The 12,749-nt window shown below is 44.9% G+C and overlaps 1 protein-coding gene across 1 annotated transcript; it reads left to right on the top strand.

Annotated features, from left to right (window-relative positions):
• Positions 1 to 2,842: 2,842 nt before the first annotated feature.
• TM4SF1 (transmembrane 4 L six family member 1) lies at positions 2,843 to 12,148 on the top strand. Its single transcript, XM_025448968.3, has 5 exons — positions 2,843 to 3,080; positions 6,239 to 6,328; positions 6,419 to 6,564; positions 9,234 to 9,414; positions 11,288 to 12,148. The coding sequence occupies exons 1-5, from the start codon at positions 2,904 to 2,906 to the stop codon at positions 11,300 to 11,302; spliced, it is 609 nt and encodes a 202-aa protein (XP_025304753.1). The 5' UTR covers positions 2,843 to 2,903; the 3' UTR covers positions 11,303 to 12,148.
• Positions 12,149 to 12,749: the final 601 nt, after the last annotated feature.

Below are 12,749 nucleotides of genomic sequence, written 5' to 3'. Positions count from 1 at the left end.
TATATTATTTATTTTTAAAAGTTATTTATTTATTTATTTATTTATTTATTTATTTATTTATTGGAGAGAGACACACAAACACACACAGAGGCAGAGACACAGGCAGAGGGAGAAGCAGGCTCCATGCAGGGAGCCCGATGTGGGACTCGATCCCAGGATCCTGGGGATCACGATCTGAGCCAAAGGCAGATGCTCAACCGCTGAGCCACCCAGGCATCCCGGAAGAGTTTTTAACCCTTGTGGATTTAACTGTAAAATGGCCATAAAGAGTAGGAGCTGAACCATTTACTCTCTTGAGGTTTCTTCCAACATTAAAACCTCTGCTTCTGTGGTGCTTGATATTATCAAAAGGAGATCCCCCTAGAATCATTCTTGAAGCCACATTCTGCACACCACATGGTCAGGAGAGCTCAACGCAAGAGGTCATACCAGCTGCTCACCTGAATGACACGCAAAGCTGAACACTTTAAAATTTAAATGTGACAAGTGCCAATTTTGCCTAACTTTCCAGAAGACATTTTTGCTTTACTTAAAAGCAAATAACCTTAGAACTGAACATTTTCAACTCCCCTATTTCTTTGAGCAGAATTTAGCAAACACTTATTACTGAGCGGTGATGAGGATACACATTAGTGTCTCGTGGTCTGACTGGTGCTGGATGGGGCTGTGCTCAAGGACAAGGTGGGAGTGATGAGCCAGCCTGGGGCCGAAGGGGTCACGGAAAAAGCGACGAGTTCAGCCAAGGTAACAAAGCCGGGTGGGGTGGACCATGGCGAGAAGGAAGAACAGGGCAGTGGGACGGTGAACCCAAAACATGGGGTTGAGAACCAGGGTCCGGGGCTCAAGGCCTGCAGTCCTGTGGTGAGGTAAAGACCACCCTTTCCAAAGGTTTTCGTGCACTGAGGCGGATTCCGGAGGGCAGGAGGGAGGTAAAAGTGAACTTTTGATACCACCGTGCGAACTCCAGTGTCTAAAAATCAGTCACAAGAGATCATAAAGGGATCCACTGCGTATTGGCGTGATGGAACCCCAGAGAAGTAGACCTCATACATCAAGGGAGTAGAGACATCTTGCCTGGACAGTGGGCTGATGAAAATAGTAAGTGATTATAAGTAACATTTATTGAGTGATCGCTAAATGCCAGGTACTTCATGCCTTGCACACACCGACTCACCTTGTGCATCACAGCTCCGTGATGTGGGTTCTATTATTATCCTGTCTCAGAGGCCACGGTGCTGGATGCGTGGTGCTAACAGAGTGACGTTCCTGTGGAAATCCGCCTGCCTCGAGCTGAGTGGGCTGGCGGTTCCAGGCCTCCCTGCCACACTCAGATTTCCATCCACCTGCTTCCTCAGGCCAGTCTGGATCACGGCCCCACCTCTGTTAGTTGGTTCCTCCCAGTCCAGGAGTCTGCGTGACTAACCCCAAATCTGGTTATGTGTCCTGCCCTCCAGTTTTGGCTCAAATCCTTCAGACTCTGTCCGCAGCCTGAGCGACCAGATTCGCCAGCCTTGCTCACCTTCCTCTTCTAAACTAACGACACCCCATCTTTGGCCTTTTGTCTCTTCACTCAAAGGGGCCCCCTGTCCTGTGCCGAGGACGGGGCCCCTCCAGGCCTGGCCCCATCCAGTCACCCTGTCCTCCCATAGTCTAACCTGGCCCGCACACCCCGCTATTCAAGGGCTGAACTTACCCGGAGCCCGACCCCTCCTCTTACAAGGCAGTCACATAAGAAAGCCAGCCTAGGGGATCCCGGGGTGGCTCAACGGTTTAGTGCCTGCCTTTGGCCCAGGGCATGATTCTGGAGTCCCAGGATCCAGGCCCACATTAGGCTCCGGCATGGGGCCTGCTTCTCCCTCTGCCTGTGTCTCTGCCTGTGCCTCTGCCGGTCTTTCTCTCTCTCTGTCTTTCATAAACAAATAAATAAATAAACTTAAAAAAGAAAGAAAGAAAGAAAGAAAGAAAGAAAGAAAGAAAGAAAGAAAGAAAGAAAGAAAGCCTAACACCCTTTCCCTGCCTTCAGATGCAAGCCTGCAAATGCTGGCTCAGGAGCTGGCTGCGTAGACCACGGGGAGACCCCCAGGCCTGATCAACAGCCGGGGCCCCCCACTCATTCTGGGTCCTCTCAGCCTTAGCGACCTGCTCTGCTTGCCAAGTCCCTTTCCCTTCTGTTCCTTTCTTTTTTGCTTTTTAAAATCTCTTCTTTGGGGCAGCCCATGGTGGCTCAGCGGTTTAGCGCCACCTGCGGCCCAGGGCCTGATCCAGGAGACCCGGGATCGAGTCCCACATCGGGCTCCCTGCACGGAGCCTGCTTCTCCCTCTGCCTCTCTCTCTCTGTCTCATGAATAAATAAGTAAAATCTTAAAAAAATAAATAAAAAGAAATAAAATTTCTTCTTTGTTTAATCCTCCCCCCACCCCACCCCAACCCCCAACCCCAACGTCCCTCCCATGCTTTAGGCCTCCCGGGGCCCTTCCGGGCATCACCCCAGCCTGAGAGCAACCCTGAGGCATCCTGAGGTGCCTGAGCCCTCTGCGGCCACGAGCCACCTGTGTGTTGGTGCCACGTTTGCCTCGGGGGCAGCCCCGGGAAGCTGGCCGGAGCGACGCGGGGAGAGGAGCGGCTCGGGTCGGCCCTGCGGGCGGTGACGTCGGGGCGGCCCGGTGCCCCAGGGCGCCCCCAGCAGGTGGCCGAGCGCCGCTGCCCCCGCGTCCCGGCTGCGGCCGAGGCTGGTGGCGCAGGTGCAGGCCGGGCTCCCGCGGGATGCTCCCCCCGCCCCGCCCCGCCCGCCCCGCCCGAGCCCAGGACCAATGACGGCCGCGCGGGCCCGCACTTAAGAGGGGCGGCCGGGCCCGACAGCGCCCGAGCACCCCGCCCCGCTGCGGCCCGAGCCGGGCGCCGCCATGTGTCCCCGCAGGTGCGCGCGCTGCGCCGGCCACTCGCTGCTGTGGCTGGCCGTCCTCTGCCTCGTGGCGAACGTCCTGCTCTACTTCCCCAACGGGGAGACCCGATACGCCGCCGAGGGCCGCCTCAGCCGCTTCGTGTGGTTCTTCTCCGGCCTCGCGGGAGGGGGCGCGCTGGTGAGTCGGGGCGGCCGGGCCGGGCCCGCGGGGGGCGGCGGGGGGGACGGAGGGGGCGGCGGGGGCGGGGGGGGGGCCCGGGCAGGTTCGCCCCGCCGCCGCCTCCTGACCCCGAGATTCTGGGCTCCTCTTCTCCTTCTCCTTCTCCTTCTTCGTCTGTCCCCGCTTTCCAATGCAGGTTACACAGAAAGCGAGGTAGGGCCAGCGTGAGGATTTTATTAGACGTTTTGCAAAATCCACACTGCCTGGTTCCAAATCCAGTGATTTTGGTCTCTCCTCCTCCTCCTCCTCCTCCTCCTCCTCCTCCTCCTCCTCCTCCTCCTCCTCCTCCTCCTCCTCCTCCTCTTTTTCTTCTTCTTCTTCTTCTTCTTTTCTTCTTCTTCTTCTTCTTCTTCTTCTTCTTCTTCTTCTCTTCTTCTTCTTCTTCTTCTTCTCCTTTTCCTTCTCCTCCTCCTCCTTCTTTTCTTCTTCTTTTTCTTCTTCTTCTTCTTCTTCTTCTTCTTTTCTTCTTCTCCTTTTTCTTCTCCTCCTTTTCCTTCTCCTTCTCCTCCTCCTCCTCCTTCTTTTTCTTCTTCTTTTTCTTCTTCTTTTTCTTCTTCTCCTTTTTCTTCTCCTCCTTTTCCTTCTCCTTCTCCTCCTCCTCCTTCTTTTTCTTCTTCTTTTTCTTCTTCTTCTTCTTCTTCTTCTTCTTCTTCTTCTTCTTCTTCTTTTTCTTCTTCTTCTCCTTTTTCTTCTCCTTTTCCTTCTCCTCCTCCTTCTTTTTCTTCTTCTTCTTCTTCTTCTTCTTCTTCTTCTTCTTCTTCTTCTTCTTCTTTCTTCTTCTTCTTCTTTTCTCCTTCTTCTTCTCCTTCTCCTCCTCCTCCTTTTCCTTCTCCTTCTTCTCCTTCTTCTCCTTCTCCTCCTCCTCCTCCTCCTCCTCCTCCTCCTCCTCCTCCTTCTTCTTCTTCTTCTTCTTCTTCTTCTTCTTCTTCTTCTTCTTCTTCTTCTTCTTTTCTTCTCCTTCTCCTTCTCCTCCTCCTCCTCCTTCTTCTCCTCCTCCTCCTCCTTCCTCTCCTTCCTCTTCTTCCTCTTCTTCCTCTTCTTCTCCTTCTTCTCCTTCTTCTTCTTTCTCCTCCTCCTCCTCCTCCTCCTCCTTCTTCTTCTTCCTCTCCTTCCTCTCCTTCTGCCTCTTCTTCCCCTTCTTCTCTTTCTTCTCCTCCTTCTCCTTCTCCTTCTCCTTCTCCTTCTCTTCTTCTTCTTCTTCTTCCCCTCTTTTGAATGCAGGTTACATAGAAAGCGAGGTGGGGCTAGCATGTTGATTTTATTAGATGTCTTACAAAATCCACACTGCCTGTTTCCAAATTCACTGATTTTTATCCCTTCTTTTGAATGCAGATTACGGAAAGCAAAGTAGGGCTAGCGTGTTGATTTTATTACACATCTTACAAAATCCACACTGCCTGTTTCCAAATCCAGTGATTTTTGACCCCCCCCCCCTTTTTTGTCCTTTCTTTTGAATGCAGATTACATAGAAAACGAGGTAGGGCTAGAGTGTTGATTTTATTAGACGTCTTACAAAATCCACACTGCCTGTTTCCAAATCCAGTGATTTTTGTCCCTTCTTCTTCTTTTCTTTTATTTTTTTGTTCCCTTCTTTCGAATGCAGATTACATAAAAAGTGAGGTAGAGCTAGCGTGTTGATTTTATTAGACGTTTTACAAAATCCACACAGCCTCTTTCCCCAACCCAGTGATTTTTGTCCCTTCTGTTTTTTTTTTTTTTTTTTTTTTTTGTCCCTTCTTTTGAATGCAGATTACACAGAAAGGGAGGTAGGGCTAGCGTATTGATTTTATTAGACATCTTACAAAATCCACACTGCCTGTTTCCAAATCCAGTGATTTTTGTCCCTTCTTTTGAACGCAGATCACACAAAGCGAGACATGGGTCTGGTGTATTGATTTTATTAGACGTTTTACAAAATCCTGTTTCAACTCGCAGTGAACTACCTTGCGGCTTTGCTGTCTTACTTTACAGCTAGAAAACAGGTATAGCTTTCAAATCAGATTGAGAGACTATAGGGTTTCTCGTACCAGGGTAGGTAGGCATTTAGCATCTGCTCTGGGGAGCTGGGAGGACGCCGCCAGTTCTGTCTAAATCAACGGAGTTTTGGATTTAGATTCTCTGCTGTTTATTCTCCAGCATCTGTGATAGAAATGATCATAAATCATGAGTGTATTGCTATTTAGAAAGAACTATAAATTTTCTCCTTTATGTAATCCTGGGTGTGGTGCCTTGGGAAAAAAATCCTACAGTTAGGAGCAGATCAGGGTCTGAAGCTAACAGTGGAATGTGTTGTTTTTTCCAAGGTTTGTTTTTAATTGAAGCTAGAGGAATTTGCCTGCCAACCTGGGAGCCGAAAGTATTAGCTTCAACCACAGCATGGAAAGAATGTGGACAAACGCGAGTTTGCCACTGGAATTGCTAGGATTGAGAATTCAAAAAAGACTTTTTTATGGAATTGTTCATACCACACAGAATATTTCTCTTGGTCAAGAGAACATTTAAAACATTTAAATTTAATGCATTATTATGGAGCATTGTCATCATTTCCAGATAATCGTTTGTCCTGATTCTAACATCACACCTGCTTAGGCTTCTTTGGATCGCAAACTTAGAGTATTTATTTTATTTAAAGAGCTTTACTGTGAAGGGACAACTATACAATCGTATCATCAAAGAAGAAGTTCAGCTTTATTATAGGGTGTCTTCATCTCTCCCATTTACAAAAAAGTTTCGGTTATTCTATCAGACTGTTAGTATCATCAAGGTTTTACAAGGGGGAAAAAAGTCAGATTTAAAGACAGTTTAAGAGTTTCAAAGCAGAGTTCCCTCTGGGATTGTGCTATCAACTCTCATGGAAGAAACACATTTATAGGTTACTGTTTGAATCCTCACCCTAAAGACTGCTCTGACACATTACATGCAAACAAGCAGGTACTCCACTTAGAGGGGTTTTGTTCTCATAATTTAACATTCTTTCTGATATGTGGTGAAGCTAACCCAAAGCTATTCATCACTGTCAGAAAGAAATCTGTTCTACCAAAAAATGCTAGCCTGATCCCCAACACAGGCTTTGATCTAGGGAAAGGCAGTGACTTTAATGCCTGTTTTCAAACCAGATGTTCCTGCCAGCATTTGTGTTCATCGGCCTGGAAGAGGACGACTGCTGTGGCTGCTGTGGCCATGAAAACTGTGGCAAGAGATGTGCGGTAGGTCCTCCAGCCCTGGTGGTGGAAATGGTCCCTGGGAGGTGCCCAGGGCCACTCTGGCCTCACTTCCACTCTTTCTCCTCTTCCCAGATGCTTTCTTCTGTACTGGCTGCTCTGATTGGAATCGCAGGATCTGGCTACTGCATCATCGTGGCAGCCCTGGGCTTGGCGGAAGGACCACTATGTCTTAATTCTCTTGGCCAGTGGAACTACACCTTCGCCAACACTGATGGACAGTAAGTTCCCTATTGGCCATACGTTCTCATCCACCATATGGTATAGTGGCAAACCCATCAAGGTGGAAAGGTACAGTCATCCGTGCATCCATCCACTCAACCAGGTGTCTTTGCACTGACTCAGGACCAGGCGGTGGTGTCAGAGCATGGATCCCTGACCTGGAGAAGCTCTAAGTGCTTTTTAATGGATTCCCTGAGTCAGCCCTCATGATACCCTGTGAGGTGACTTCCACTATTACTCCCATTTTACAGATGAGGAAAAGGAGGCACAAGAGTTGGAAGGAACTTATTCAAAATCACATTGCTAAGAAGGACTATCCATGTGAACCCAGGCAAGATATGAACCCAGGCAGCCTGGCTGTATAGTTTGTGCTCATACAGTGTGTCCACTATACCAGAACAATTAGCTGATTTTACTATTTTGTAAGAAAATATTATGGAATCCCTACATAATATGGATGGAAAGCATATGATTTTAACCAAAGCCCATGGTAGATCATATTAATCCCATACACACATTCACATATATAAGCATATACAACAAACACTTTATTTAAAGTGATCAGACTCTATAAGACAGGTCTTTTTTTTTTTTTTTAAGATTTTATTTATTCATGAGAGACAGAGAGAGAGAGAGGCAGAGGGAGAAGCAGGCTCCATGCATGGAGCCCGATGCAGGACTTGATCCCAGGACTCCAGGATCATGCCCTGGGCTGAAGGCAGGTGCTAAACTGCTGAGCCACCCAGGGATCCCTGTAAGACAGGTCTTATCCAGAACTTTAAAATCAGGATAATTTAAGCTCTGTTATTTTATGTTGATGCTTCTTATCCATTATTGAGAAAAAAAAGAGCTGATAGAAACTGATACATGTGAAGACAAATGAATGACATCTTTCTCTGAATTTTGAAAAGTTTAGTTATGAGGTTCATGAGTGAAAATACTATGAATAGTGAGTTTCGATTGCCTTTATGTTAATACTGTCTCCCATGAGTTGTATAGCATATAGTGAGTTCATAAATCATGAACATGAAATTACATGGACCTGGATTCCATCCCAGCTCTGCATTTCTCCCTCAGCAACTAGGAAAAAGTGGACTGAGCTCTGTGCTTCTTAGTTACTTCATCTGTAAAATAAAACCAGGGGCAGTTGTCAGGAGGATTAATGAGTCAAAAAAATGGATTTGTCACAGAAGCTGACATGCTCTGAGCATGGCCTCTGTTAGCTGTTAATATTATTTCCTGACTTACAACCAATACAGCTCTAGGTAGCCTCTAAAGGAGGAAGGAAAGGAAAATGAGCACTTGGAGGGGTTTGAAATTTCAATGGTCAAAATTGTTAGTGATCTTGATTCAACTTGGTTCAGAACACACTGAATGTACTAGTAGAGATTGGTTATTCACGTATGCACAAACATACGAACTACTGCACAAGCCCATCTCTAAGAGATCCTGATGAGTGCAACTGGAATGGAAGGAGAAGCGAGAGTATTTCTAAACATGTTTACAGCTGTTTGAGTATACGCCCCTTCCATGACCCACCCCAGCTTCTGTAAGAAACCTTCCGCTTCCATCTCATTCGTCACTTCAACCTGTCCAAGGATTTCAGTATGGGAAATAACTAATGGTCACAAGCCAGTGATTAATTGCTCAATAGGCAAGTGAGGCCAAAGAGTTTTTTTACATTGTGTCCTACAATTACAATTTTTTCCCCCACTGATATGCAGAAAGACAGGGTCATAAGGACAGAGTTCTTTTTTTTTTTTTTAATCAACAAATTGAGTTTCTGATCGGCTCAATGAACCATTCAAAGTTAGGTCTCTAATTCCAAGCCCTTTTGTTCTGCTGCTTGGGGAAAAACTGATAAGAGTTATACCAGACCTCTTTGTGGAATTAAGTCTATTGTAGATTTTCCCACATGATTGAATCGTATTTCATTAAGAATCCAAATGCTTTATGATGTCGCAAAGGCTGAGATTCTAAGAAAATAATCAGAGAGAGAATTTATCAGACTATAAGAATATTCAGGTACTCAGAAAATCTCCTAAGTCACATATAATGTATATGACTTGTATGTATGTGTGTATACATGTGTGTGTGTAGTCATATGTGACTTCAGCATGGTTTGCTAACATTTCACAAAGTGACTTCAGATTATTTATCATTCAATTACTTTTAAAAGTGTTGAGTCCCTACTATGTGCCAGATACTGGTCTAGGGTTTATACCATACAATGATGACAGGTCTGGTTCCTAGCTTTATGGAGCTCAGACTTGTGGAATAGTTACACAAGCAGGTATCTTCCTGGCCGAGGTTAGGTGCCCTTCCTCACACCTGGTGTATTGCGATTGCGTATTATCTCCTCCCTTAGACGCTCTGCTCTTCCAAGGCAAAGCCCATGCCATGTTCACCATTATATTCCCAGCCCTGGCTTGATGTCTGACTCACACTGCATGCTCAGCAATCTTTGTTGAATATTATGTTTGTCATTGCAATAAGATCTGGGCTAAATTTCTAACTTTGTGAAATGACTCGGACTAGAAAAAAGTTGATATGAGTCAATGAATGAATTCATTTCTTTTTTTCTGAACAAAAAAGTACCACACAGAAAGTAACTTATACAACCCATTAGGTGTGGTCATGTGTTAGAAGTTTCTTTTTTTATCCACAGGTACCTTCTGGATACCTCCACATGGTCCCAGTGCGTTGAACCCAAACATGTTGTAGAATGGAATGTCTCTCTGTTTTCTATCCTCTTGGCCCTCGGTGGAATTGAATTCATCTTGTGTCTCATTCAAATAATAAATGGAATGATAGGAGGAATATGTGGCTATTGCTGTTCTCGCCGACAGGTAAGAACCTGTGTGAAAATGTCATAGCCTGGCCCTGGGGTCTTCAATTACTATAATACACCATTGTTTTCATCATAAAGAAAAAAAAAAGGCAAAAAACATTTCTTCCTACATCATCTTTGTGGCAAAGCATTTACAGCATTCAATTTTGCTGTCAGTAATATGCTTCCTTGAGTGTCATAGTCACTGGGTACCTTTCTGTTTTTTTTGTAGTTGGCTCTGTGTGTGGGGGAAAATGCTGCCCATAGACAAAGTGTCCCCTCATGAGCAAAGTCATGGCCTCTTTCACTACCCCTGCTCTGGCCAAAGAGATACAACTTTGCTTGCTCTCATGTTCCCAACTAGTATTACACAAATAGTAGTCAACATTCATTGCACTGGGGCACTGAGCTAAACTCCCCTTTCAGATGAGACCATGGGTCAGAGATTAAGCATATGTTTAAGATCATCTAGTCTGGAAGAAGCAGGCTTCAAACTCTGAGTCATTTTATGCCAGAGCTCCTGCTCTTAATCTGTATGCAGTACTTGCTGTTCTGTTGGATTTTTTTTTTTTTTTTTTTTTTTTTTTACTATTCTTTCTCAACAGAGAATCACAAAAATGCCCAAAGAGCTAAAGACAGAGAATCACTAGTAACCTTTGAATAGCAGCTTGTGAAAAGCCTTTCAAGGTGGAAGAAAACCAGGAAACACTTGTTTCCTGGGGATAAGAATTCAGAAAGAAGTATGCATTTGTTAGTAGCAGGGAAAGTTCTTGTTTCTATATCCTCCTTAAAAAAACCCCCGTGTATTAATGAATTGATGGAAGTTCAGCTTTGGTTGAATTTCAGAGGGTTTGCTTTATGCATTATTCTGTAAAACAGGATTAGGTAAACAGAAACCTAATTTATATTTGCCTAGTCATTTACCCCCTTGGTTTGAGGTCTCTTAACTTTCTTTTAAAATAAGACAAAACCTAATGAAAACTGAAAGCCCATTCCTACCATGAAAAGCCTTGCTGTAAATAAATGGAAACTTTCTAAAATTTTTGAGGAAGGGTTAAAATAAAAATCTGGTTTTCCTTATCAGGCAAGTACAGCAAGATTAATAATTTCCTTTGGGAGCCTGCCAAATTTCCATGAAAACAGCACAGTGGGAACCCTTCAGTATGAAGTTGTTTCCAGGCAATATGGTGGGGAGAGGCAGAGAAGAATCTCAGAATTCTCCTACTGTAATTTATCTTTAGCCTTGAATTCCTTACAAGGCAGAGATTAAATTAGGGGAGGCCCCGCTGGTCATCAGCAGTTGTGCATCTTGGGAACAAGCGTAATATGTCAATGACCACAGTTGCTGTAGTAGTTTGGCAGAGTGACCCTCCTCTCTGAGGGGGAAGGGGAGCAAATAGTCCCCCTGGGCTTCCCATCTGAGTCACAGTAGGCATGTCTGCTTCTCAGACATGCGATGCAGATCTGCTACCTTTATTTTTAAGACAAAAGACACTTTCAGAGGGCAGGGTTTTTAGTGTAGATGAGTCAAGTCTGTAACTTGGTAGCATTGAATTGGGAAGGTAACCCACATCCCGCCCACTCCTGGGTGAAACTCCCATGGCATTATCTCTTAAATCCTTGAGATTAAAAACCTACCCCAAACACATTCAGAGCCAACCAACCACCACCAGTAAGCTGCCTTTTCCATGGCCCTTTCCTGCAGCTTCTCAGAGAGGACAATGGAGTGTGGTTTGTTTAGGCAACATCTCATGGGCATTGTCTAAGCTCCCAGGTGAAGTTGACATCAGCCCGCTTTATGTTTGCTTCAAACAGGAATTTTTAGGACTAAAATGGCATTGTTGTCTGTTTAGCCTGATGGTAACCTAATGCTTATCTCATTTTCTTTACAGCGATATGACTGCTAAAAGAACCACCCCAAGACAGCACCGCAACCTTCCTCTATTTCATTTTTAATTTATATATTTGACTTGTATTAATTTGTAAAACTTTGTACCAGTGTATCATACTCCACATAGTCTACTTTTATAAATGTGTATAAAGACTGGCATCTTCATGTGATGTCAGTGTTTGAGCGTAGCAAACAGACCTTTTTCTTAGGATAGAGAAAATAAATTAAGCAAATTAATAGACTGAATGACGGTCGGTCCTCAGGGTAGCTGAGGTAAATGCTGGCCTGAGTAATGTTTTTGAGAAGCGTTGTAGGGATAAATATCGCGTTCCTGATTACTACTATATGTGCAAGGGTTTATTAAATGAAAGATTTCTAAGTGGCCTTTTTTAAAACCATGAAGGAGAAAATCCAACAACTTGAAAAGATGTGTTCTTTTCACTGTTTATATGGTATTTCCCACTCATGTGCCTGCAAATCTCTAACAAGAGGCCTTTTTGAACTGTTCCGTGTTTTGTGAGAGAGACACTTGCCCAGAGCTGGAGGGCCGGTTGAGAGTGCCCTGAGCTAAATGAAGGAGTCAACACAAGCAAGGTTGCCAAGAGTATTGCCAGATCCTAACTCTCTCTGACAGGTGGAAAACTTTTTGTCCTTTGAAGATAAGCACTAAGGATCACGTAGTTAAAAAGAAGAAGGCCTGGATGATTGGAGAAAAAAAAAAAAGATGGGAAATGGAATAAAGCAGTTTTATCAACATTATGTGAAAATGGGGGAGGGGGAGGGAGGGCAGGAGGACCATGAGGAAATAGCCCCAAAACTTGATGGTTGAAATACAACAAAATAAATATCCACTGCTACGTTTTCCCCTGTTTCATTGTCATTTATTTATTTATTTATTTATTTATTTATTTATTTATTTTTTTTTTTTTTTTTTCTTTTTCATTGTCCTTTATTTAAAGCTCCTCCACTTGGGGAACCTGGGTAGCTCAGTGGTTGAGCATCTGCCTTCAGCTCAGGGCGTGATCCCGGGGTCCTGGGATCGAGTCCCACATGGGGCTCCCCGCGGGGAGCCTACTTCTCCCTCTGCTTGTGTCTCTGCCTCTCTCTGTGTGTCTCTCATGAATAAATAAAGAAAAATCTTTAAAAAATAAAAACAAAGTTCCTCCTCTTTCTCCCAGCCTGCAGGTTGTGTAGCCCCTATTTGTTGGGGCTTTGTGTCTTCTGGGTCTGGGTTTTTACTCTATTTTGTCTCCCTGGTCCCCTTTCTCTGCTTTCCCTGCATTGTTGTTGCTCTGCTTTCCCTTGGGGTCATCATACCACTTTGGCAAAGTTCCTTTCTACTGGCTGCTCCAAGCATCAGGCTCCTGGGGAGGGCAACAGATATTTCCTCCCTTGATATTTTCTATCTATTGTACAGAGTTAGGCTCTTTTAAGAGACAGGATCCCTTGATCTACTGAGACTC

This window comes from Canis lupus, chromosome 23, assembly GCF_003254725.2.
Source record: "Canis lupus dingo isolate Sandy chromosome 23, ASM325472v2, whole genome shotgun sequence".
In the NCBI taxonomy this organism is placed as follows: Eukaryota; Metazoa; Chordata; class Mammalia; order Carnivora; family Canidae; genus Canis; species Canis lupus.
This window is presented reverse-complemented; position numbering and strand designations above follow the sequence as displayed.

Bases quoted from the DNA above. Each gene is read 5' to 3' on its own strand.
- TM4SF1 (XM_025448968.3), top strand. From the start codon at position 2,904: ATGTGTCCCCGCAGGTGCGCGCGCTGCGCCGGCCACTCGCTGCTGTGG. The intron at 6,329-6,418 runs GTAGGTCCTCCA...TCCTCTTCCCAG, and splicing joins ACTGTGGCAAGAGATGTGCG to ATGCTTTCTTCTGTACTGGC. The intron at 6,565-9,233 runs GTAAGTTCCCTA...TTTTATCCACAG, and splicing joins TTCGCCAACACTGATGGACA to GTACCTTCTGGATACCTCCA.